Below are 27,193 nucleotides of genomic sequence, written 5' to 3'. Positions count from 1 at the left end.
TAAATGGTATAGACCTGGGTTACTTGGCATGAACATCACACTGAAAGAGACTGCTAAATAGTTACTACTATTATCAATGATTTTAATAAACAGTTTGTGGACTAATTGGGTATGATATTCCGGTTTTCTATTAAAATTCTCCTTATGGGATTTGATCTCCAAACTGGCACCTTTCTCTAATGATGGAAAAAGAGAATTATGTCACTTTTTATTTTGCCAGCTTTTGGCTAAGAAGAAATTAAATAAGTCAGGGGATTAGGCACGAAGAAAGCAAATGTCCCATTCCTCTGAGGGTCTCACAAGCTGCAGTTCTATGATACACACTATTTCTCAAGATGAATCAGAGTGTTCTGCCTCAGCTTGCTTCCTCCACAGGACCTGATAAGCAGTTCTCAAAAATGCTCCCTATGTCATTGACAGTCGCCCTAAGTCTGGTTTCCTCTCCACTTGCGGCCAGAACTGACAACAGTTGTCCCTTAGCTTTGTTGTGAGCATGAACTGGAATAAGGAAAGCAAGGAGTAAAATAAGGGCTTGGTGAGCACTGCACACACAACAGGTGGTCTTGGTGGTCATCAGAACTGGACCCCACCTTCACCACGCTTGCTGCAAGGACCACAGCTCTTGGCCTCTTGCTCTCTGAACCCCATTGGTCTGGCTTGGCCTCTTGAGTTTCACTTTCCTTGGCTTCTCCCTCCCCCATTCACTGAATCACATTAAGGTTTACAAAGAGGAGATGGCAGTCTAGTGTGCAGTCACAAAGTCCTTCAGGATAGGCAGGAACAATCTAGATCTGAATGTGAGGACCTGTGACCTACCTCCTTGATCAGAAACCTTTCTAGCCAAAGCTTACGGTAAGAATTACACATCACACACACTCACGCCGTGTGCACAGGTGAGTCTGACACCTTAGTCTGGACACAGGCAAGGGTGTCTTAGACTTGGTCTTTGATTCTATTCCTCCTTTTTTAAGTTATATCTGGAAATAATAAACTTCTGTTTGAGTAAACAGCTCTGCTTTAACTTTTCTGACTTCAGCATCTTCTTCCACTTTGAAATCTTGTTTCTTCCTCTCTTATTTCAAAGCTGTTGAACTTCAGCCATTGACATCTCTTCTTCCTTTGGCCTCAGCTCCTGACCGTTTCTAGGATATCAAGCAGATACTTTGAAATTTCACTGAAGTGTGGCTGTGTGAAAGAGTCCTTCATACTCCAGCACCTCAAACCATTCCATTCAATAAACATTTCTAATTCCCACTCTTGAATTCTCATTGGGTACTTGGCATTTCTTAAAAAGGTAAATTCATATGCGAAAGGAAGGCGATTTATTGACTTGGCTGCCAGAGCCCTTTGTCCTTGTCCTGATTTCCCTTTGCTCAAGAGCATTTGGGATCCACTAACAGCAATAATAAGCTTGAGTCCACAGTTAGAACTTCGCATGATTAACTCATCCTCACAACAGCCTAATGGATGGACACCATCATTGTCCTCATTTTACCAATAAGGAAACCAGGGCATAGATAAGTCACGTCTTTCACCCATAGCAGTAGAGTTGGAACCAGGATTCAAACCTTCATTTGTCCTTAAAGTCCACGGTAGCTCACCTTCCTGGCCCTTGGCTGTTACCTTGCATTTACGCAGGGCTGCAGACAGAAAAGCACTTATTTATCATTTACAGATTCCTTCCAGACATAAGTAGCAGGTTGCTAGAAGAATAAAGCAGTGGGATTAAAGGATTAAATCCCAGCCCACTCTCTGGACAGGGGGAGCCTTAGCTGCTCTCTGCTCCGTTTCTCCCTATCTTTAATGCATAAATTTTCTTGGATATGCACAGAATTTACTATTAGCTAATGCCATCCCACAGAGTTTCCCCCAATGTACTGAACAAATATATGGATGAGAGTTACAAGAAAGGAGAACACTGTAAAGATAAATGAGATCAGAAAATAACAGGCTACATGTTTTAAATACTTCCCTGTCAGATTTCTCTGATCCTTTAATAAGCCACAAGGAGGAGAAGGAGCGAGTCATTTTTATTTATTTAAGAACGGAATCTTTTATTCCAAGAAACAGAGCCCAGAACTGCCATTAGAAGGGTGAGATCATGCTTAGAGATTTGCTGCAGACACATAGGGAGTACTCAGAGTGTGACATCGCTGTCCTTCTCCATTGCCACAGTGGAACAATGACTTACAGGACCTGCGCATGCATAACTTGAAAACGGCCCCCCAAGATGTCTTGATATAAACTCACTGACACCTTCCTGAAAATGGAACAAAGGAAAGGCACCATTCCAGTCTGGCAGTCGGAGACAGGTGGGAGAGACACCTGCCAATTGCCATGAATCCATGTGCTTCTTCCTGCGTGGCCACACTTCTGAATACATTTTCCTTTGAGCCCATATATCCTCTGTGCGGAGGGCTTCACTATCCCCATCAGAGAACACAAGAAAGGCAGATTTCACTTTCATCTCAGAAGATTTTGAATGCCTCCTTATATGATTTGTGTAGGAACTTGGTGTTTTGAATAATGAGTATTGGTGGCTTTTGTTAGTTTTCTCTTTAAACTTCCATAATTCATAAGACCCTTAGTCTCCCCAAAGGACTTTTACTTACCTCAGAAATTGTTATAAGTTCACATAATATTTTCATTGCCCTGAAATGGTGAGAGACTGAAGGTGGCTTCTTTAGGTACGGATTTCCGGAGACAAACTATGCCCAATATTGTCCCAAGATCTTGGCTCATGGTCAAGCCAAACTAACAAGCTAGTACCCCATAGACACCATCCTCATGAGGGTCCTATGTTAAGTCCCTAAGAGCATTTTTCAGAATCAATACATATTAGTGTTTCTATGGAACTTTGTGGAAGGGGACATTATTCTAGATTTGTACAGACATGATCCTGACAGGGCAAGGCGATCATTCTCCTGACTCAAGTAGTTTCTCCTTCTCCTTCCACAAGTGGAATTCCTAACATCTGGAGCCTCTAATAAGTGTCTGTTTTTCAGGACAGTGTGGGGCCCGGAGTTGGTGTCCAAATCCTTTATTTCAGAACTAAAATTAGGCCAAAGCCATTATATTTTTAACTGGAATCTTCCTAGGGAGCCATTTTTGAATTCATAAAATCATTGACCTATTTTTGAAATAATAAGTCCCATATCACATTGCCAAAGAAGAGTTGGAAGCAAACAATCCAATGTTATTATTATATTGAGTCCTATGCCCAGCAGCCAAAAGGACTTGACCAGGGAGTAAACTTGCTCACTTACTTGTGACATTCTAAATTGTGAAGCCTCTGAAAATGACTATCTGCACCTCTTATTTTGATAAATATAAAAGTTACTAAAGCGAAAGGAGCAGAAATTAATTCTTCTAATCAATACTCTAGATAAAATATGTTCTTGGATGTCTGTTATCTGAATGATTGAAACCTAAGTGCTACCAAAGCATGTATCCAACCATTTTCCTGTATCAGGCATATGCTAAGCTAAGCCCAACTGTGGACTGGCCATTTCAGCTTCTAAGAGCTACTCAGCAATAGGAAACTAAAGTGATTTTAACAAGAGTCCCTGACAATTCACGTTCATATTGAACTTTGAAAAGTGGTGTCCCAGGGCAACACTGATTAATAATTGCATTTTGAACTCCCTTTTAACTACTATAGGCTCCACCCCACCAAGAGTTATTGCTTCAAAACCTCTGCTAAGTTAGGAACAATCATTGCTTCTCTGCAGTGGAAGTACTGATTTTAGCATATTTAGAAACAAGAGCACTCTCTTAAAAATGAGTTGTGGTCCAGTAAGGGCAAAAGTTTCATCATCTAAAAATCTCAAGCACAACAAAAGATGGTCCCTGCTCTCTCAACCTGGTCTATCCTGAGCACCAGGGAAAAATCTGCTTTCCTAGTAGATGTGAAATTTGGTGATGAGTCCTGCCTGTGACAAGTTGTTCAAAGTTTCTATCAAGAATATTTAGTGCTTTCTAGTTTATCCCTGATAAATTGTGGTTACATTTCTTGGATCATTTAATATATGAATTATTTAATAATATATATTACTATATGACACCAATGTGTAACAAATCAAGCTTGTGCTGTGGACAATGAGTTGTCTTCTAAGTGTTTTGTGCCTATTATATCTTGTTGTTTCTCACAAAACCCTAGGAGGTAGGCATTTCTATGATACCCATAAAAAGTGAAGTAGTAACAGCTCTATTATCCTGCCAGTGGGGTACTAAACTCACATTAAACTCAGGCAGACTTTTCCTTTCTGACTTTTCTTGGGGAAATTTTCAAGTATATAGAAACTAAGAATGGGATGATATATGTTTATGTACTTGTCATCTATTTTAAACAAGCAACACAGAATTAAACCTGGCCATCTATTCTTCCTCCTTCTTTGGCTCTGAAAAGTATTTTTAAGGAAATCATCAACATCTTAGTGTTTCTCCTGCAAATATCTAATATCTATCTCAGAATGCTAAGTTCTTCAAGCACACCATTATCAAGCCTGAAAAACAACAATAATTCTTTGGTATTAACTTTCTAGTTAGTGGTCTTGACTGTTCACCAGTGTGTTTGTTTGAATCAGGCCAAATATTGACGTTAATATCTTACATTTCTTCTACTTCAGAGTTTCCCATTTAGCTCTTTTCTTTCCTTGCACAGTTGGTATCAAGTTGTTTAATAAGCAAAGTTATTTATTGTACAAAAATCTCCATCACCTGGATTTTTATTTATTTATTTATTAAAGATTCCTGTCTCTTCCACGCCACCGCCTCCCATTTCCCTCCCCCTCCCCTAATCAAATCCCCCTCCCTCGTCAGCCCAAAGAGCAATCAGGGTTCCCTGCCCTGTGGGAAGTCCAAGGACCGCCCACCTCCATCCAGGTCTAGTAAGGTGAGCATCCAAACTGCCTAGGCTCCCACAAAGCCAGTACGTGCAGTGGGATCAAAAACCCATTGCCATTGTTCTTGAGTTCTCAGTGGTCCTCATTGTCCGCTATGTTCAGCGAGTCCGGTTTTATCCCAGGATTTTTCAGACCCAGGCCAGCTGGCCTTGGTGAGTTCCCAATAGGACATCCCCATTGTCTCAGTGTGTGGGTGCACCCCTCGCGGTCCTGAGTTCCTTGCTCATGCTCTCTCTCCTTCTGCTCCTGATTTGGACCTTGAGATTTCTGTCCTGTGCTCCAATGTGGGTCTCTGTCTCTGTATCCTTTCATTGCCTGATGAAGGTTAATATTCAGGAGGATGCCTATATATTTTTCTTTGGGTTCTCCTTCTTATTTAGCTTCTCTAGGATCACTAATTATAGGCTCAGTGTCCTTTATTTATGGCTAGAAACCAAATATGAGTGAGTACATCCCATGTTCCTCTTTTTGGGTCTGGCTTACCTCACTCAGGATAGTGTTTTCTATTTCCATCCATTTGCATGCAAAATTCAAGAAGTCTTTGTTTTTTACTGCTGAGTAGTACTCTAATATGTATATATTCCATACTTTCTTCATCCATTCTTCCATTGAAGGGCATTTGGGTTGCTTCCAGGTTCTGGCTATTAGAAACAATGGTTTTATTGTGTCTTTGTGGTATCATTAACACATTCCCCTTTCTTGTATATTCTATAAATTGGAAATTTGATCCAGCACCTAAATCAGATTAGAATGGACTGTGCATTTGGGAATGGGATTCAAAAGAAACAAGATATAGCTGTTGTTTTTCTATTGCAATGTTAAAATGGTGAGCAAAAGCAACATAAGGAAGAATTTCATTTTGACTCACAGTTCCAAAGGGATGGAGTTCATTATGGCAAGAAGGGATGGCATAGGGAAAGAGTAAGAAACTAGATTATCACTTTTCAGCCCCACAGAGGAAGTAGAAAAGTAAAACAAGACGCTGTACAGGTCTTTAAACCCTCCAAGCCCACCCCAGTGATATCCTTTTTCGAGCAAGGCTGCACTGCCTAAATGCTCCAGAAACTCCCCAAACAACCAACTGGGTACCAAGTGTTCAAATTCACCAGCCAGGTAAAATGTTTCTTATTCATCCACCACACGCAGTATATGAACATCTCACATAAGATGGTTGTCTTTTCCGCTCCGTTGATGGTGATGATTGAGTAGATCCATAAATTCAGTGGAATTTTTAAAGTGCTGATTTTCTGATTTAATTCCTTTCATGGAGCATTTGATTTTTTCTGGGATGTCTTCTGTCCAGAAAGTGCAGAAGGAGTTATTATTCACATTCATTTACCAGTTTTCAAAATAATTTTGCTTCAGCATCTTTCAAATATGTCTAGTGAGTTTAAGGTTTTCTGCTTTAGAGTCAATGGGAATGCAAAGATTTAAACAGGAATGGCATGTGTTAAATCTATGCAGTTTTTGTCTTTATTGATGGTTCATCTTTAGCCAGTGAAAAGTTCTGCAGAAGCGTCTCCTGCGTTCCCTGACATGGCCTCAATAGCCTCTGGTAGATCTGGTTCTTCTTTATATGAACTTGTATTTAGAAAGTACAATAAGTATTTGCTGGAGGTGCTAATGCCTTCTGGGGTCATTACTTCTGTGCAGCTACATAGATAGAACTGAGACTTTTAAAAACACTAAAATCAGCCTTTGTGCTGATAATGCTATTAAATTCAGGAGTCGAAATTTTAACTAGACCTCATCTCCACAAAATATGTAGATCTCCCTGCCACTTCAAACAAAGACCTTACCCACTGTGTTGACCAGTCTCCTTCATGAGCGGTCACAGAAACCTTCTCTTCTAGAAAAACAAGGCATTGGAAATAGTTTAGAGATAAGGAAGCAATGTCAGAGACTGAATTTTAGTAAAGCTTAACTACTTAATATAGATAGTCTTTAGTCCAAATTAAAACTCAACTCTTGTGTACCTGACTGCTTCCCACATTGCTAAATTCTATATGCTTTTAGTTGTAGTTTTTACTTCTTAATTGGCTGTAACTTTCCTGTGCATGAAAATACCCAAGTTGTATAAGTTATAATTACTTACAATAGTAATGATAATTTAAAGACAGAACAACCCAAAGAAAACCAATTCTTTTTGTCTTTTACTTAGATTTTATGAATTGCTGATCTCTTTTTATAGTAGGCTTTCTCCTATACTTTTCCCCCTGGGGCACAAAAATGTATACATACATACAGATATATATATATATACACATAGATACATAGAAGTATATGTATACATATGTACAAACATACGCAGAAAGAGAGACCGTCAAACACAGAGACAAAACAAACATAAATGCATAACAACACACATGGATACATTTATACAGATAACTATCCATGGATCTCTATAGACACACATAGATCTAGGCACAAACACACATGCTTATCTCTATACAGTCACACTTGAACAACTTGGACGTTGGATTCCATCTTTCCAGTGTTAGCATTGTTTACATACAACTACTTAAAAGCCCTTTTCCATTTAAATCTCTTCAGGACCTGCTCTGCCAGGTTATGTGAAAGATATAATCACACTAAGGTATTAATGGATGATAACATAAAGATTTTCTCCATTCCACTATCTCCAAATCTCAGGATAATATATTTATATTTAAATATTGGCCTACACCACCTTAACCAGTTAAAAAAAATGTGTGTATTTCAAGTCAATATGGAGAATATTTCTTGTCTCACAGGATAACCATACCTATCTATCATGTGGATTAGTCAAAAATCTTAATTGCAGGATATATCAGGCAAGTAAATGCTGCACAAATATCCTTAATGATGCAAATTCAATCTCCAGCACCCGTGTTTAAAAATAAAAGGTGGTATGAGCCTGTAGTCCCAGCACTGGTCAGGCAGAGGCAGAAATATTCCGAGAGCATGTCAATCTGGCCTACACACACACACACACACACACACACACACACAATTGGTTGCATATGACAAAATACTGACTGAAGATACTTTGCCAAAAATGAAAATTATTTGAAAAATGCAAAGTGAGTAGTCAATGAGCCTTAGGCCTTGTGGTACCAGGAAGTCAGAATTTTAAGCCCCACCTCTTGTTTTTCCATCTTTGATCCTACCTGCCATTTGATTCCCAGAGAGAAGTAATTAATCTTCTCCTATATCAAGAAAGAATCCCAGGGAAATAGACTGATCACTTATTCCTAGACTAGTCAACTATGGCCAGAGAGGTAGGGTCCTCTGAGTGGCATCCTCTACCTGAAAGTCATGAGCAGAACTGATCTATGAGAGAGGTTTCTGAGCAACAAAGTAGTGAATATCAGTCACACCCATTACAAACCCTGACCATAAAATCCTAGACTACACACAACCGAGACTGCCCACCATATTGGGGAGGGTCTGGATGTCCTCTGCCTTTCTCCTGTAGCCCCCCCATGTTTGTCCCTTTCCCAAAGCCTACTGTCTTAGCTCATCTTCCTTCCTAGCACTGAGTAGAAGGCAGCAAGCAGTTACTCTCCTCTGGGCTCCTGTAGACCTCATTGCATCCCATTCTTCGCCATTGTCTTCCAGTTAATCAATTCACTTTCTAATCCAGTGTTGCTGGGTGTCTAACCACTGCTGGGTGCCAGGCTTGGAATTTCATTGCCACTGTTTATCAGCAGCAGTGACTCATCACAGTTGTATCTTCTGTGAACAGCTCAATGCAGCTTCTCAAGTTGGGATTTTTGCCCTGTTCTTTATGACCTCCTTTGCCAAAAGCACTGGGGTTTTGTGTTGTCGTCTTGTGCTTTTGTTATCCATAGCAAGACATTTTTGTACAGAAAGGGTTTGCAGTGAATCTTCCCATGAGACATCTCTGCCCATCTGACAGCAGCTGTCTGTAGTTTATGCCTTATGTCACTCGCTCATTTGTTTGGTCACTGAGTGTAGATGGAAGATCTTCACTGTGGGTATGCAATAATATATTCCTGAGGGTAGAGAAGGAAATAAGCATGAGGCAGGGGATGGGCTCGGCCTGCGTGCTCTAATTGAGAATTAACGAATGAGTGACACAGTCCTTGATAAGCAACTCTGCTAATAACTCCTTTTGGAAATGATCAGGGAGACAAAATCCTTCTTTTCCCAGTATTTCTTTAGAACGTCAAACCAATACTTTATTAGGAAAATGTTACAGTGAAACCTCAAACTTTATCAGTCTCAAATTTAAAAAAAAAAAAACAATATTCATCCCTTGAAAAGGGGAAACTCAGTCTACAAGGGTCAGCATCCCATTTACACGGGCTTCCAGGCCAAGCCACATTCTTGTGGCTGGCAGGAAGGCTGTCCAGGGTGACTGGGGCTGTGGACTAGCTCCTCCTCCAGAGACAGAGGAAACTTATTGCTCTCGCTCTTATGATTATCTTGAAAAGGATTCTCACCAACCAGGAACTGGAAAGGTTGTCGTGGGCCAGTAACTTTCAATCACTTAGGATAGAATTCTCAGAAATTGTGAGTTCTTTCTTTGCATTCCAGGAAGAGACCTCAGCCATTTAGATCAGCAGCTAAAGCATAGCAAACATTTCTTATCACACTTTAGATATCAAGTAAAGCGTGTTTTTTTTTCCTCAAAACAATGAGTAAAAGGGAAGAAAAAGACCTTTTCCAAGTCTAAAGCATTTCTCTACACTGCTTCCTTGGTTAGTGTGGTGTTCTGCCTGTCTTTTTTTTTTTTTTATTGAGAAAAGGAAGAAAAAAAAAGTTTCCACCTCCTCCCAGCCTCCCATTTCCCTCCCCCTCCTCCCACCCTTCTCCCCCTCCTCCCATCCTTCTCCCCCTCCTCCCACTCCTCTCTCCCTCCCTCTCCAGTCCAAAGAGCAGTCAGGGTTCCCTGCCCTGTGGTAAGTCCTAGGTCCTCCCCCCTCTGTCCTTATCTAGGAAGGTGAACATCCAAACTGGCTAGGCTCCCACAAAGCCAGCACATTGCGTAGGATCAAAATCCTGTGCCATTGTCCTTGGCTTCTCATCAGCCCTCATTGTTCGCCATGTTCAGAGAGTCCAGTTTTAACCCATGCTTTTTCAGTCACAGTCCAGCTGGCCTTGGTGAGCTCCCAGTAGATCAGCTCCACTGTCTCAATGGGTGGGTGCACCCCTCGTGGTCCCGACTTCTTTGCTCATGTTCTCCCTTCTTCTGCTCCTCATTGGGACCTTGGGAGCTCAGTCCAGTGCTCCAGTGTGGGTCTCTGTCTCTATCTCCATCCATCACCAGATGAAGGTTCTATGATGATATGCAAGATATTCGTCAGTATTGCTATAGGCTAGGGTCATTTCCAGTTCCCTATCCTCAGCTGCCCAAGGAACTAACTGGGGACCTCGGCTTGGGCTCCTGGGAGCCACTCTAGGTTCAAGTCTCTCGCCAAACCTAAGGTGGCTCCCTTAACTAAGAATTGTGCTTCCGTGCTCTCCTATCCTACCTTCCTTTATCCCAATCTTCCTTTTTCCCCAAGTTCCTTGCAAGTTCACAGTTTCAAAGGGCAGTCCATGACCAACATGCAGCTGGCAGGTACGACATGATGCTAGAGAGGCTGCTAAAGTCTTATATCCTCATCTGTGTTTAGGAAGAAAAGAGAGAACTATCTAGGAATGATACAGACTTGTGAAACCTCAAAGGCCACCTCTCGTGACACACTCCTCCAACAAGGCCATACCTCCTAATTCTTCCAAACAGTTCCACCCACTGGGGACCAAACATTAAAATACATGAGCCTATTGGGGCATTCTTATCCAAACTGTCATGCCTACTGTAACAAAAAAGAGTTTCAAAAATATATGTTTATTCTTCATTCAGTATGATTATTATTGTAGGAGTTAATTTAAGGGTGTTTTGTACTATTTTTTTATTTATTTTCGTTTATTCACTGTAGGTTTTATTTCCTTCTTGAGAAACATTCTTTTATAGTAACATTCAACAAAAAAAGGCATTCAGTATAATGAATTTTGAAAAACCACTATAAAAACAGTATATAGGACACTTCAATACCCTAAAACTTCCCTCTTGTCATTTTTCTGCCAACTCCCTACCCACCGTTCTCAGAGTCTTCCCATCTTTTAACCCCTCCTTAATGTGGTCCGTTGATCAGTCTATAGAGAGGCGTCCCTGCTCCTGCTTTGCTCTGCTAACCCCAGGTCTAGCAGTCTTCAGAGTGGCCCCATGCCTGAGCATCATGGAGAAAAGGCCTCAACAGTCAGAAAGCATAGTGATGACTGGTCCCACTCCTGTTTTCAACAAACATCTTTGGCTCATACTAAAAACTGGATGAATACATGTGTTCTGGGTTAGAGGGAAGCTTGGCTGTTTTCTTTTTATCAGTGAGGAAAGTATTTCTTAAATGATAGAGAGATTTCAAAACAATCTAAAACATGCTTCCTGTACTCTAGGAATTTATAAGTGTGGGTCACTGTTACTTTATGCCGATGGTTCTCAACCTTCCTAATGTTGTGACCCTTTAATACAGTTCTTCGTGTTGTGTGACCCCCCCAACCATAAAATTACTTTTATTGCTATTTCACAACTGTAATTCTGCTACTGTTATGAATCACTAATACAAAAATCTGATATTTCCGATGGTCTTAGATGAACCCCTGGGAGCAGGCCATTTGACCCTCCACTGGGTCATCATCCACAGATTGAGAACCATCACTTTAGAACATCAAGACCCTGTGTAACTACAAAAAAAAATGTAGTAATGTTTTCAGAGTTCACTAGCAAAGGAAGCACAGATTTAACAAAGCTACTGTGGAATTGGTGATCTTTTGTGGGAATTTATCATTAGTAATCTTGGTTAAAAACAGGGGTCTCAAACAAAAGCCCTTGAATGTGGAAAAGGGGACAAAAGGGGAGGATGGGAGGATAACACAGGTGGGAGGGAGATAAAACAGGGTGCAGAGAGAAAATAAACAGACTATTAAAGACATGTATGAAACTGTCTTGGGATAAATGTAACCACTTAAAATATAAATGATTTGGAAAATAATAATTTAATAATACTTATTAAAGTAATAAATTAAATAGCATTCTTTAAAAAATTAAAAAGTAATGTTACATCTATGTATGAGACTTGGTTTTGCTCCATAGACAGCACTATGGTTCGTTCATTAAGGAGGGACTTCCAGATGCTACAATTTACCAACCAAGAAATAGAGAAACAGCTGGGGATTAGGCCATTTAAGACATTCTGATTACATGCGAGTGGTTTGATATTAAGAACTAAGTTTAAAGGAGAGACTACTACAACATGTGGTGAAGATAGGGCTTATATATAGAAAATGAAAGTTTTAGGAATGGCCAACACAGAAAATTTGGGTACAAATCATTAAAAAGGCCCGGAGGCTCTGTTCCATGGACAAAGAACACTAAACACATCCAGTAATAGATTAAGAAAAAATAAAAGCTCTGGAAATGAAGAAACAGGAGCTCAGTTAAGATGTGTGATCTTAGACAAGTCCATGGGTATCACCACCACTCAGTTCTTCCCAATGAAATGGGGCTAAATTGTCCTGGATATTTGGCAAAGTTTGTACTTTATCAAATAAGATAGAGTAAACAAAGGGTGTCATTCTGAGAATCAGAATTTTACCAAATCGCATTCTTTTTTTTTTCAAAAGTCTCCAAGAAATTGGGCCATGTGCCCCATGGAGTTGACTGGGACACTATAGTGATGAGGGTCCTTTTCTTCACAAGTGACAGAATGCTCAGTGTCTGATTCTAAGTAACTGGAACAATTGAGAAGTGTTGTAAGAATATGGGAGGGGAAGGAAGGGAAGGAAGATGCATATAAACCTCACCCTCTCTGAGGAATGCATGGGGAATAGAGTGGGGGAAAGTAGGGGGATCAGGGGGAGGGGAGGGAAAGGAAACTGGGATTTTTATGTAAAATATAAAGAGATTATTATAAATAAAATAAAAATAAGGCTCAGAGGATGAAAAGAAAGTTTCATTTTGGGCTTAGAAACCACAAGTAGAAAAGCAAGATGATAATGAAGAGTTGGAAGCAGTGATCACTTGTTTGATTTTCCATTCTGTTTGATTTCCTTGAGTGAGTCATTGCACTCACCTCACAATCCCTCAGTGGGGAAGTCTAAAAGGCAGACATCTTGACTTACATCAAGATATGAGCAGGGAGATGAGGGACTTTAGCTTGTTTTGCAAAGAATGCAAAAGGGGAGATGAATAAACAGGGCAGTAGTCCATTACAATCTCAAAGATAGGTGTGTACTTGCTTAACCAGTTTTATTGAACAACTTGATAATCCGTTGTGAAAATGGTAGTGAATGAACCTAGAAAAGTCAACCTGGAGGAAGATGCAAGGGATCCCCCATTCTACCTTGTTCTCGCTGTTGGAATATACTCCAGCCAGATTGCTTCAGCTTGAATTGCCTTGGTGGCCTTGACAGTAGCCAGCTTGCTATATCTGGGACACAGGTCAGCCAAGAGTAACGCAACCTAAGAAGTTATTGCACCCTGACACTTGGCCCAACTCATTTGGATTTCAAAGGTACGGATCATGGACACACCTGAACAAGATAGGGAACTGTGTGTCGTTATATGGCTGTAGTAATGTTTTATGTCAATAGCCACTTCCTCCTCTCTGAGTTTCTTTCCCTTTCCCCAAGACTCATGTCCTGATAGGCAAAAACTACTCAAATTCATGAATGAGTGAAGAATGAATACATGAGACCTTGACTTTTGAAGACCGTTTTATGAATGAGGTGTCCTAATTTGCCTTCTGTTGTTGTAGTGAAAACATGACCAAAAGCAGCTTCTGTAGGAAAGAATTTATTTCATCTTATAGCTTATCCATCATAAAGGCAAGGAAAGGCAGGAACTGAAGCAGAGGCCATGGAAGAATGCTGCTTACTGGCTTACTCCTCCTGGCTTGCTAACTTGACTTACTTATACCAGGATTTGGTGGGTTTCACAGAAGAGATAGTTAAAAAGCAAAAATAAAAAAACAATGATAAATTAAAATCCGCCAAAGACTATTTTCTGGGCCGTTTTCAATGCCTAAAGTTCTACCCTTACCCTTTGGGGGTACTCTATTTTCAAGCACAAATGTGCTTAGCAAAAGCAGCATTGTAGTGCATGTTACTTATAGTGATTTCTAGGTCCTCCACAATATAGTAGAGAATGAATCCTTCCATTATATCTATTACATAGGGAAAACAAAAAAAGGAAATAAGGCTAAGAACTCAGACAGTAATCTTTCCTCCATGCATCCACATAAGACTGTGATTTGAAGAGTGACATTTCTGGAGTCAGTGGTTCTAAGGACAAAGGCACCTTGCTTCCCTGCTTGCTGAAGGGAAGGAGCCAGGGAAGGCATGGCTTCTCCTTTAGTCTTAGTTCCTTTGGCTGTAAAATAAGGGTAGCAAATGAAACCTGCCTGACAGAATTAATCACTAAAGAAGTAGCATTATTAAATACTTGATTGTTGGCATATAGTAATTATTGACTAAATATACGGCAGAAATCATCACAATAGGAGAATGGGAGGAATGAGTAATGATGGTCATGACACTGGTGTTGACAGCAGTTGGGTTTGGATTCCAATGATGTGACCTGTTATCCTCACTGTTCCCTACCAACCACGAAACGATGCTCAGTTTAGTCTCATCTGTGCACTTAACCAAGCCTCCTAAAGTTACTGTGGGAACTTAGGAGCATGTACCTAACCCAGAGAAAGTATGCAAGAGAGGCTGATCTGCCCAAAAGCCCTGTAGAGACATTTCTCTGTCTTATCTCTTATCTCTCCCTGTGCTTTGGCTATGGCCAGCAGGACTCTTAGCAAAAAGTAGCAGCTTAGGGAAAAGACCAATTCACAATTAACAAGTTGGTTAGATGAACTTTACCCATGAACTAGGATAATCTAGGGGCTGGGGGAGGTGAGCCCTACCCCAGCTGGAAAGAGAATCAAAGTTGCTGAGCTTGGTTAATATTGAATAACCTAGTGATCATATCCATCCATCCACAGTCACAGACGCTTCCCTGGAGAAAGCACAGCTTGTTCTTACAAGTAAAAAGAAATACATGGTCATCTTTAGAGAAAACGGTGCTAGGTAATTTGAGATCTAGCTCACTGGTTAAAAGAGCATATTGTGCTCTTGCGAAAGACCCAAGTTTTGTTCCCATGGCCACAGCAGAAGGCTCACAACTGACTGTCCAAAGGGGAACGACACCCTTTGTGGTCTGTAAGGATGCCTGCACTCACACGTACATACCACAGACACATACTTTTAAAATAACACTAAATACTTGAAAAGGCAGTATTCTTGTGTCTCCTGCAGTCCATCTTGGAGAATACAGGAAAGAACCAAGGAGACTGGTAGCTAGAGAGAGTGAGGTCAGATGTGCTAAAGGAGATGAAGATACAGGAGCCATGGGCAATACCTGGAAAGAAAAAAGAACGAGGAACCAGAGAAAGGATGCAGCAGAAGGTTCACCATGAACTAATACAGGGGCAAGAGACTCAAACTTCACCATGGCCATGATTGGAGCTCCAGCGCATAATGTTCAGTAGGCAACAGGGACTCCTCTGGGAAACCCAGCAACAAGCCCAGTGGTCTGGGTTGGCACCAAAGCGTATGGCTTAATCAGGAGCGCAAAAGCAGCTGACAAATTACAGCATGGCTTGTCATCATCCCAGGACTCAACATTTGTCCCTGGAAGAATCAATACTTGGAGGGACAAGAGCCATATTTTTAGACACTCATATGGGTAATTTATTTCAAGTGAGAAGACGGTTTATTAATATTGGCACCCCTGTGGGTGCAATGGACAGTAGATTTACACAAAGACAGAAAATGCTATCATTTCTTTGAAACAAATCACCTCCTTTGAACAGCTGTAGTTCGCGACTCTGGGTGATGAACTGACTCGCTCGGAAGTCTACCCAGGAACTACTCCCACCACTGCCTTCAGCCCTGCTGCCGTCCTTCCATTTGCATAGAGTGATACATATTACAGAATTCTCCCGTATAGATTCTGTCTTCTAGGGCACCAATGAGATAGGTAGTATGGGTGACATTAGCTCCATTTGACAGATGAAGAAACTGAGGCTTGGGAGTTAAACACAGTGGTGACTATAGTTGGAAAACAATGTCCTCTCCTCCTCCTCTCCAACTACACTTTACTACTGTTATATTATAGCTATTGCAGCTGAAGCAAGTTTTAAAAAGGAAAGCTTTTATAAAAGCAAAACAAACGGAAATGATATAAATATTGAATGAAAGGAAACAGGGTATATCTTTGCAACTGACCTTTTCAGGTGTGCCTAAAAATACTCAAATTGACATTCAGAAATGTTCAAGGCAGGCTGGGAACAAGAGTGGAATACGTAACATGCTTACTGCAAGGGCGTGAGGATCTGGCTCTGGCTCCCAGCACCTGTGTGAAAAGTTGGGCATAGCAGTGTCTACCTGTAATCTCAATGTCGGGGACAGTGAGTTAGGAAGAGACACAGTACCTACCAGCGGGGCAATCTAGTTTAATCAGTGATTCAGTAAGAAACCCTGTCTCAAAAGACAATCAATAAAGCATAGAACATTGAGGAAAGATTAAAATATTGACCTCTGATATACACACACGTGCATACATGTACGTACACTGTTTGAAAGAATATTCCAGATACATGACCTCTAACTCATTTTTAAAATGCAAAAATGCATATGAATATGCATACATGAATATGTTTGTGACTGTTTCTAAACTTTGGAAATGTTGGCTGTGCTGCCTACTTGGTGTACATATTGCCTTTTTTATTGCTGCTGCTATTAGTGCTGTATAAACATGGTATCTTGCTATGTAACCAATCTGGCACTGAACTTGTGACTCTCCTGTCTTGGTGTTCTGAATGCTGAAGTTACCATCTTCAACATGAAAACCCTGCCTTTCCCCTCTCATATTTCTGTGCCACCTAGTATGATGGCCACAATATACTATTCTTTTTGCAGTGGGTAATGGTTAACGAAGAAACTCATAACTGGTCAAAATAGCAAATACAGTTACTGAGTATTTAGCTATGGGTGGGTCATCTATACCAGCTTCCTAGCATCCAAGGCTCAAGGAACTTTGTGAAAGAGGGGGGCAGCTAGAATGTGTGAGCCTGTGGGTGGGGGGAGCTGTAAAATGATGGCTTCTGCTGCATCCCCTTCCCTCAATCTACACCCAACTCTGTTCCCATTGACTTTCATCTCCTTAATGAAGACAACTTTAATCTAACATGCTGCGAGCATCACAGTGTAGCAAAGCACAGTGACCTCATCTGTAATGCCCATCGCAGCAATTATGACCCTATGAAGACCAGATCCCTTTGACGCAACTGCTTCACAGGGTCCTCTTTTTTGCAGGAGGTGCAGTTCCAACCGGAGTACTTCCATAGTACCATCATATGTGAGAGGCCCAACAACCACCTCAGCAAGTTTAAGGGTTATATGTAAGTACCTAAGGCCCCTGGGCTACTGGTAAACACCTCCTCTGCTGCTGGAAAATATTTCCTTGAATTGGCCAGACAGTTAAGATACTCCAGATACTGAGGTTAAAGACTGTGGAGCTTTAAAGACCTGGATTTGAGGTGACCTGTGTGAGCTGGATTGGTTTATTTACCTGTCAGTTTCTTGGATGCCATCTTTGCAGAGTAAAATTTGTGATACCTATGCCACAGAACTTCTCTTCCCTAAGGACCAACTTCTCAATCATATGCAAAGCTCAGATTAGCAAAACTGGGCAAAAATAAATTACCAGTTAATCACAGATGCTTCTGTTAGAATTATTGTTAATCTTCAACTTTGGTTCAGTCTCAGAATTTTACTATAATTCTGCCACACATCAGACAGCCGATCCGTTTGCAAAGTAAGAGTCACAAATATGGATGTAAATGTCCATTGCTACGGCCGTTCTCAGAGCACTTTTGCAGAATAGCACCTTACGTAGTCTTCACAGCCACCCAGAAAAGTGGGGATCATGCTCTCCATGTTTTGGATGTGGAATCTTAGGAATTTACCCAAAGTTTCACAGCAGATACCAAACACCCCAAACTTGATGTGGTTTCCATTGCCCTGCTTCACGGAGTTCAGCTGTGTTGGACCCAATCCTTACCAACAGAGCTCCAGGCTACGGGGATGCTTCTTCCTCAGACAAATTCTCAGCCTATGTGTGATTGTATGAGGAGGAATATAAGAATAAAATCAGGGAACCAGAAGAATACAGAAGATGCATGCAATAGCCTTGAAACTATTTACTTTTCAAACACACAGTAAGGGTGGATAAGAGTAGGTGGAGAAGGATGTGAGCTGGGGAAGAGTTCTTTGTGTGCCTCTGTCAAAGAAGAAGCTGTTCATTGTCTCTAGCAAACATAGTTTTCCTCATACCCGAGTTGGTGGATTTGGTTCCTCCAAGTCATCTGTGTCTTGTATCATTCTCCATAGTCTCCTAGCAGTCAGCTTCATGGCCTGGTTTTCCCCCAAAGGTTTGCTCCATCAAATTCATGCTTGCTACCAGCTAGTCTGTCTCACTGATAAACTGGACTCAAACCTGCCTACGTCACACAGACTTCAAACAGCACTGGCCCCATCTCTATTTATCTTAATACCCCTTCTTTCTGGCCACTGCTCCTAGAGACTTGTCCTCCCTGACTTCCTGGCCTCAAGGATAAGCCTTGGAAGTCCAACTGGCCAGTCCATGGTCAACACAAAGATGATAGACAATCCTACCATCTGGGCCTGTGTCAGACAAAGAGAAGACTTTTGGACCCAGCATCCACAAACCATTATCTAATAATTCTTTGTTTCCCCGAAGCCTCTACGTGTCTCCTTAACAGAGGACTCTTCTGTGACTACACGGGTTTGACAGGACAAACTGCTTTTTACATTCTACTTGAAGATAATGGACTTGAGATTTTAATATGCAACCATTTGGGCTTGTGGAGTAGTTTAAGTCGATTCATTGCCTAGCATTACATGGTCCTGAGTTAAAATCCCATAACCATAAAAACTGGGGAAAATAACATGTACATGCAACTCTAGCACTTAGATGGTGGAGGCAGAAAGATCAGAAGCACAAGGTCATATGTAGCTACATAACAAGTTTGAGGCCAGCCTTGGCTACATAAGACCTTGTCTCAATGAATAGTTAATTAACTAAACAAATGAATCTCTGTAGGCAATATCCCTCTCGTTAATCAGGAGTCTTTTGGCAATGTCTGGTGGCAGTAGCGGTTGAAACAGCTGGGAATTTGAGCCACTGACCTTTTGTAGACAGAGTCCAGGGTGCCACTCAACATCCTACAATGTACAAGAAAACCCCACAACAAAGGACTGTCCTGCCCAAATGTTAATGCCAAGACATAAATGCTTCATGTTGACCATAGACATCTCTGTTCACAAAGAGTGCTCGATGGAACAGCATCCATGAGACAATGAAGCCTTTTCCCCACCTATCCAGAAATAGGCACTGTAAGAGAAGTTGGCTCTCTCTTGTGCTATTACTTCAGACTGTCATAAACTACAAGCCGCCAGCAGTCTGTCACCTGTGATCCAGAATCCTAAAATGTCTTGTATACTAGCTTTGTGGCCTTGAAAAAAAATATATCAGCCTCTCTAAGCTTTAACTTTTACTCAATGACCCTGCTAACCTTCCAGAGCCATGAAGAATCAAATATACTCACGTAAGTGAGCCTGGTTTATAGGCAGAATAAGGAAATGGATACTGAGGTTGGCACAGTGGCCCATGCCTATCGTTTTAGTACTTGTGAGTTTAAGGAAGGATGATCAGTTCAAGGACAGTTTGAACTACATAATAAGACTCTGTATTTAAAAAAATAAAACACCTTTATCAATTATACATCCTACAAAGGATCAGGGCATTGCTGATTCTAGAAGTTTCTTCTTGCAGTACATGGTAATTAACACAGATACCCACAACTAGACAATGTGCAGAGAGAGACTTTAGAGCACTCAGCCTTGAATGAGATGGCTTTATCAAACCTTCCCCTCAAGGCTCAGGGATCTATGTGGAAGAAAAGTCAGAAAGATTTTAAGACTTTTATCCCAGGGGTAGGGACAAATCCATGGGAAAATCATCTTCCAGATACAGTGAAACTGATACACACATAGATTCACAGAAAGGATGACAGCAGGCACAAGACCTACAAAGACCCAGAATGGAGAAGTGGACACAAGTCCCACCCACAAACAGGAAGCTGTTTGTAATTGATACCCACTAGGAGGGGTTAAAATCAGTTTTCTTCAGTAGAATGTCACTAAGTGTATCAACTACACTTCAGAGCAGGCCCCATGCTCAAAAGTAGTTGGTCAAGACAAAATGAATTCCATGCTTCTTGGTTTGGTTTGGTTTGGATTGATTTGGTTTGGTTTGAAGTTGTTGTTGTTTGGGGGTTAATTTTTGTTTTGGTTTTGGACTTGTTTTATTTTTATCTTTGGGATTTGTTTGTTTTGATTTGGGGACCTTTTTCTTTTCTTTGGAAAAGAGAGAAAAACATGAAGTTGGATTGGGGAGGAGGAGAGAAGTTTGGGAAGCAGTTTGGGAAGGGGAAAAACTTAGTCAAAGTGTATTGTATGAAAAAAATTATACCAATAAATAAAAAAAGAGAATCATTTGGTAAATCAATAGGCATGTTGAGTACACGCATAGCGTGAAAGGGCAAGTTATTTCAGCAAAGACATATTCTCCCACTTACTAGATCTTTGAATTTGTCACCACTGTCCCTCCTATAAAATGGATATGATAGCATTGCCTTTAGCTTAATTAACACAAAGAAAAAGTCACAGCTCTACATAGGAAAATGAAGTATTGATGAACCACAGGGAAAAGAAATTCAGTGTTAAGATTGCTACTTTCCTATTCTCACAATGGCTTTAAAATATTACAGTTAAAGCTGCTCGCAATCCCAGGGCAGAAGAACCAGCTAAGAATGCCACGTTTCTAGCATGGAATGGAAAGCTGACATCCCTGCTGAGGTTCGAGGAACAAAGACATATCTGCAGTTAGACAAAGGGCCACCGTGCAAGGGAGGGAAAGGACGCGGAGAGAGAATCGAGAGTGAGATAGCTCGGATGTGAGAAGGCTGTAGCCCACCCCTGCTTACCTTATTGTACTTCCTACGTCTGCCTTGTGATGTAAAAAGCAGGAAGATCTGCCGTCTTCTATGGGCCAGAATGCTCAACTGCTGTGGCTCTGGTCCCCAGCAGCTATGTGAGGGAGGAAGGGATGTGAACCCCATCCAAAGGAAACACAGCACCAGACCTTGAAGGTCCAAAAGCCCATTCCCCCACACTTTATCCTGCAACCGATTTGAGGGTGAGACTTAAAATCTAGGATTTTTTTCAGCACAGTTCTGCCTTTAGTGTGGGTAAATGAGAAATTCCTCAGAGGAACAGTTCCATTCTGATGGTCCAGCCTCACCCAGGCTTCCCAGAAGCAATGATGAGATTCACCTGGACATAGAGATAGGATTCCCCAAAAGCAGCACTAACCCTTGAAATGGGGAAAAGGAGAAAATCGATTGCTTTTACTCAGGACTTCTGGTTCTGTTATACTAGCCAGAAACCACACAGAGAGCAGCCAAATACCGCCTGACTTTCACTCCTTTTTCCCAGGGAGCATCCTGACCAGACCAGGACTGGCTTCGGCAGCGAGAGTCTTCTACTCCGAGGCTGCACCATTCGAAACACCGAGGTGGCCGCTGGCATTGTCATCTATGCAGGTCATTGTCTCTGTGCAGTTTCTTTTTGCTTTCAACCTGCCTCAATACTTCCCTCTCCAATCTGTCCACTAAATTCATCTTCAGACAGTGGAAACTCACAGGAGCTCCCAGGGGCAAGCCACGCAACTCCCCATTTCTCAGCTCAAGCACACAGAGGCTGGGAACCACAGGCACTCACTCAGTCCACAGGGAACATAATGAGATGCTGAGTCATTACCATGCATCCCACCACATAGGGAGAGGGGCTCAGTTCATCACCTCAATGGTGGCTTGGGGACAGAAAGAAGTATGAGGAGGTTGTCAGAACAACCCCACTGAGGAATAACTTCTCGCCCATCTCAGTTTTCCTACTTTACCATGGAAAGAATATGAGTCTACTGTGTAGATGCCTGAGAATAAAATGGCCTATCCCAGACAAACCACCTAACACTCTATCTAGTGAAAGAATGGCTGAATAAATTTGTTACTGTTTTTTTTTCAGTTATGTTTCCTTTATCCACTATATGTCTCTAGATATGGAGATGTTTTTATAATTATACTACAATACTGAGGCAGGATAACTTTCAAGAAAAGAGGTTTAATTTAGTGCCCCGTGTAGTGAGTTGTAAGGACTTGGCACAGCGATTGGCTCAGCTCTGATTAGGTCCATCTGGGCTATGTCATATCATTATGGCATCCCCTCGTCACACGCAGAGATACTAGTCTTCCAGAAGAATAAGCCTACCGGTATGGTGGTAGGTGCTTCCCATGGCAAACATTTATTGAGCCCTACAAACTGAGGCCAAATGTGGGCAGAGCTGAGTCCCAACTCTAGCACCCCTGTCCTCACTGCTTTGCCTCTGACCCTACTTCCTGCCTAAAGAATGGAAGAGTCTCAGAGGGTGATGAATGCAGCAACCTGTAACGGTCACACTGTCAGAGCCCCTCACAACTGCAGCAGCGCGAACCTAATTTAGTAACTGAAGCTCATTTGCTTCCACCGCTGTTGCTGTTTGAAATCCTCAAGGAGGCTAACTCAGTAGCGTTGAAGCCTTTCGCTTCGGGAGCTGTTGTACTGGTTTGTTTGTTTTTTTTTTAAGTTTACACAGAAGAATAAAACTATGAGTGGCATTTTTCACTTGGACTGCTGAGGAGTAAACACAGTCATTAAAATCCAGCAAGTCCTAAGAAGAGACAGTCTGAGGGCCAAGTGAGTCTGAGCACCTCCCTTGAAGTTCCCTGGGTTGGTGGAAGGAAGGCTCCTGACTCCCACTGTGATTCCAATATTAACTTATTCTTTCACATCGGACAAGTTCCTTCTACCCTGCTCCTCAGTTTCCCCAGGGAGTAAAGAAGCAACTAGGAGAACTGATAGCCTTCCAACTTTGGCACTTTTTTCTTTGAACAAGATTTCATGTGGACATGTAGCTGGGGGATACAGGGGTGACAGATTTTGGCTCTACTGCTCTTCCTCATGAGATGTCAGCACCTTAGACACAAAAAAGCAACCACAGGAGCTGTGGGCACCGAGCTCAAGCCTTCTGCAGGACCTTTGCATATGCATTTCCTTCCATCTAAAGTCCCAATTTTCCCTCAAAGGTCATGAGACAAAAGCCATGCTGAACAATAGTGGTCCCCGTTACAAACGCAGCAAGATCGAGCGGCGCATCAACACGGACATCTTCTTCTGCATCGGCCTCCTCTTCCTCATGTGCCTCATTGGGGCTGTAGGTAAGGGATGTTCTGCCAAAAGCAACACAGACACCCATGCCCATGGCAAGTCACTGTAATTCTGAGCTTTCATTTCCTTAAAGAAGAATGAAGTCTGCACTACCTACTTTAGTGGGGTACTGATGAACGTTTCCTGAAATTGTATGTGTCCTTAAATATTAGCAATATTGCCTATCATTGGTGGGCTGAAAAAAAATCCCATGGAACACAGGTGTTCTCTGAGCATGGAAGGAGAGCAAGATGAGTGAGCCGCAGGACCAGTCCTTAAAGAGCCCACAGTGGGAGTCAAACAACAGAATCAAGCGCTCACCCTTCCCTGCTCAAAGGTTGACTGCCCATGGGTACTGCATTATTTGCCTGTCCTGGCCATGGAACTAAGTAATACTAGGGGATTCAAAACAGCATAAATTCAATCTGCTTATGCATCTTCTTCTAACATCAGAAGTCCAATTTGAATGGGTTAAGATTATGAGTTCAGCAGATCTGCTTCCTTCTGATAAGACCGAGGGAGGAATCAGTCCTGTCTTTGTCAGTTTCTAGAAGTTTCCTTTGTTCACTTCACTACAGGCATCTTCCATTCTCTGCTCACATCTCTCCAGCCTTGCCTGTGGTACCTCTTTTTATAAGCACATTTGCAGTTACATCCTTGAACCCACCAGGAGAATCCAGCATACTCCCCATTTTGAATTTCATGAGTTAATCACATCTGCCCAATCTTCTTTTCCTTATAAGACAGCCTCTTCCCAGGACCCACTGATTAGGATGTATCTTGCTAGGGGCGATGTGTTAGTTTGCTTCCTGTGGGCACTGTGGAAATACCAGGAATGGGAGTCTTTCCCAGAGAGGTACCCACTTTAGCTGATTACTAAATGAGTGGACATTTGCTACAGGTGATAGGTGACAGACTCAAGTTCAGGAGTACAGCGAGGCCGAGAAATCTGGGGAGAGAAAGAATGTTCTTTGCCAAATGGGCAGCACAAGGAGGGTACAAAGGTGGGAAGGAGAACGACTATAGACAAAGAAACAGTCAGCTGTCTAGCGTATAAGAGGAAGACCAAGCTCAGAAGGCATAGAAAGGAATGAGCTAGAAGTTGGTCTTCTTCAGAGTGGAGACTAGAAAGGGTTCTCCATAAAGCTCTTACCCATTCTCCCCATCATCTTTAACCTATGGATGTCTCACAGAATGCTTAAGTAGACCCCACTGTTTCAGCCTGGAGTTGCCAGCTCCCAGGACTGCACCTAGCATTGTCTTAAGAAGACTTTCAAAGTAGCCAAGGTTATCTGTCCAAGGATCTTTATGGAAAGGGTCACACAGCCTGAAGGTAAATTTATTAATGCATCTTGAAAATTTCTCTCTCTGAAGACCAGACTTTTTCTACCTGAGGGTAATAATGAAACACACCTTAGCTGATGGTAACATAAGAAAAAAAAGAACAATTACATGCTTTCCTGATGGTAACCTTCTCTTTTACTTCATCTTGTATAATCTCTTTCTTGACAATCTCACTACAGAGTTACGCCTCTTTGCATACAGTTCCAGTCTCCACATGTTCCCCACATAGCTATATACCTTTCCACTGCTTTACACAGTCTCATCTCCCATCTCTCCTACCCCTCCCTCACACTTCTCTCTCTGCACATTCAGCTACATCTTCCTACCAATACATGCACACATACACACACACACACACACTCTCTCTCTCTCTCTCTTCTCCTACTTCCGCCTATTTTCTCTCCTAATTGCCCCTTCATCTCTCCTGCTTCTTCTCACAGACAAAACCTCTGGGCAACTGTGAATCACATCTTCAGGGTCACAGCACTACTTGACTAAACAATGAGAAACAGAGCCAAACTGAACACACAGTTTCTCTCCAGCTAGGGAGGTCACGCTGACAGGTCAGTGAGTTAAGTAAACATGTAGCTCTGAGTGGTCAGAAAGTGACATTGACATTCAGGACTTAAACAATAAACAGTTAGTTGGCTTGAGGTTTGAGAGTACATGCAGAAAGTCCATAGCTGATAAAGTTAGGTCTACTAAAGTTGCTTCACACTCTGACCTTGAATCAGCAATAAACACCTGGGAAATTGGCCTCATAGATTTGTCTCTAGAAGCAATCAAATATTCATCTCCAGGAGCAACCAATTTGCTTTGCATTTGTTCTGAAGTCTAAAGTTAGCTGTCTTTGTGATTGAGAATACTATTACTTTCTTATGTCGGTCTGAATATGAAAAATATCCCAGTATTAACTCTATTCATCAAAATTATTTACAGTTAGAGCAGAAATCATCTTCCTGACCATCCACAGCTCTATGTGTGCCCAGCAGATAGAATATTTTCACGAGATAAATACATGAGCAGTAGGAATAATACCCATAGCTGTTTTTAGTGGTACATGAGAAAAATTACAGAGAGAAACAATTATCTATAGCTAGTGACCCCATGGCCTTACCAAGTGGAACTCCCTATCAGAGAATCGCTCATCTTGTAGGTCAGTCTTTTGAACACTAGTTGTCATCTGTTGTATACCCTCATGGCCTCTGGCACCCCACAAAGAATTAGAAATGATCAAAAGGAAAAACTCATAAGCCCAGACACCCTGATGACCCCAACCCAAAGAGCAGCAATGATGTTTGCTTTCAGCCTTTTTCTGAACGTATCACCATCTATATATTTGAAAAGATGATACCTGAAAGGCAAAGGGAGAGATCTAGTCTGTCCATGTAGTGAGGACCCTGGGACTCGTCTCAAGGTGGCCAGGAGTTTATACTTAATGTACCTCACAGGTGAGTCTAGCAGCTTTGCGTAAATGGGTGAGTCATGGCTGGAAGGGCAGTCCAGGAAGATCAAGGAGATCACAGGAAAGACACAGCCACTCCAATCCTGCCCACGTGGCTGCAGGAAATATGCCTCCATGTTGAGTAGAGTTTTCAGGCATGCCAGAACTGAAAGTTTATTTAAGATCACTATGTCTCCAGACAAAAATAAAATAAGTTAATGATTACACAGCCACACATAGATAAGGTGCCCAGAATTGGCTTTACAAGTTCCTGAAAATGATAAAGGGAGAACATTAATGGAGAAAGAAGGCAAATTCTCTATTGCAAATAGCAACTTTTAAGAAACAGGACTCTTTGGCCCCTCATTAAAGCATAGACTTTGAAGAGGAGACAGTCCTCCCACGACAAGTATGATTCCAGGGTTCCTTTGGTTTGATAACCATGTGTGTCTTCTTGCTCTGCCCACCAGGCCCTCCTTCAAACACACACACTTGCCAAGACTCCAGGACCCCTGAGACCTCTGGTTTACCTTGCAGCTTCTCTGCTTTCTCATCTTTCTTTAGGGGCCCCTTCTCTGTGCATGTCTTCTGCTCTATACGATCACCATTAAATTAGAGCATTCTGTAATGCCCTTTTCTTCTGAAGTGACTGGGAAGAATTTGGTCCAGCCTGGGAGGAGGGGTCTTTGGGCGAGATGACATCTTATGGTTTTTATTCTCTTAAGTTCCTGCCTTGAAGCTGAGAGAATTGTTTTAGTGAGGATTTACTCTACCTCACAGTCCATCATTGAGGGAAATCAGGGCAGAAATCTAGAGACAGTAACTGAAATAGAAGCCATGGGAGAATGTTGCTCACTGGCATCCTCCTCATGGATCACTCACCTGCTCTCTTATACCATCCAGGACTACCTGCTCAGGGTGGCATCACCTCCGTAAGCTAGTCCCTCCTGCATCAATGAAGAAAATGTACCACAGATTTGTCCCACAGGCCAATCTGGTAGGGGAATCTTATCAGTTG

At 41.8% G+C, this 27,193-nt stretch overlaps 1 protein-coding gene across 2 annotated transcripts in view; it reads left to right on the top strand.

Annotated features, from left to right (window-relative positions):
- Atp10b (ATPase phospholipid transporting 10B (putative)) overlaps window positions 1-27,193 on the top strand; it is a 102,111-nt gene that overhangs the window by 24,018 nt on the left and 50,900 nt on the right. For both annotated transcript variants that reach the window (XM_041676112.1, XM_041676113.1), the window contains 3 exons: window positions 17,316-17,401; window positions 21,582-21,688; window positions 23,267-23,398. In XM_041676112.1, the coding sequence (XP_041532046.1) occupies window positions 17,316-17,401; window positions 21,582-21,688; window positions 23,267-23,398 (325 nt within the window). The remainder of the gene's footprint in view (window positions 1-17,315; window positions 17,402-21,581; window positions 21,689-23,266; window positions 23,399-27,193) is intronic.

Source organism: Microtus oregoni, unplaced genomic scaffold, assembly GCF_018167655.1.
Source record: "Microtus oregoni isolate MIOR12 unplaced genomic scaffold, Mior012 000027F_ref0000203, whole genome shotgun sequence".
NCBI classification, from domain to species: Eukaryota; Metazoa; Chordata; class Mammalia; order Rodentia; family Cricetidae; genus Microtus; species Microtus oregoni.
Note: the sequence above shows the minus strand (reverse complement) of the source record. Positions and strands in the feature narration are given on the sequence as shown.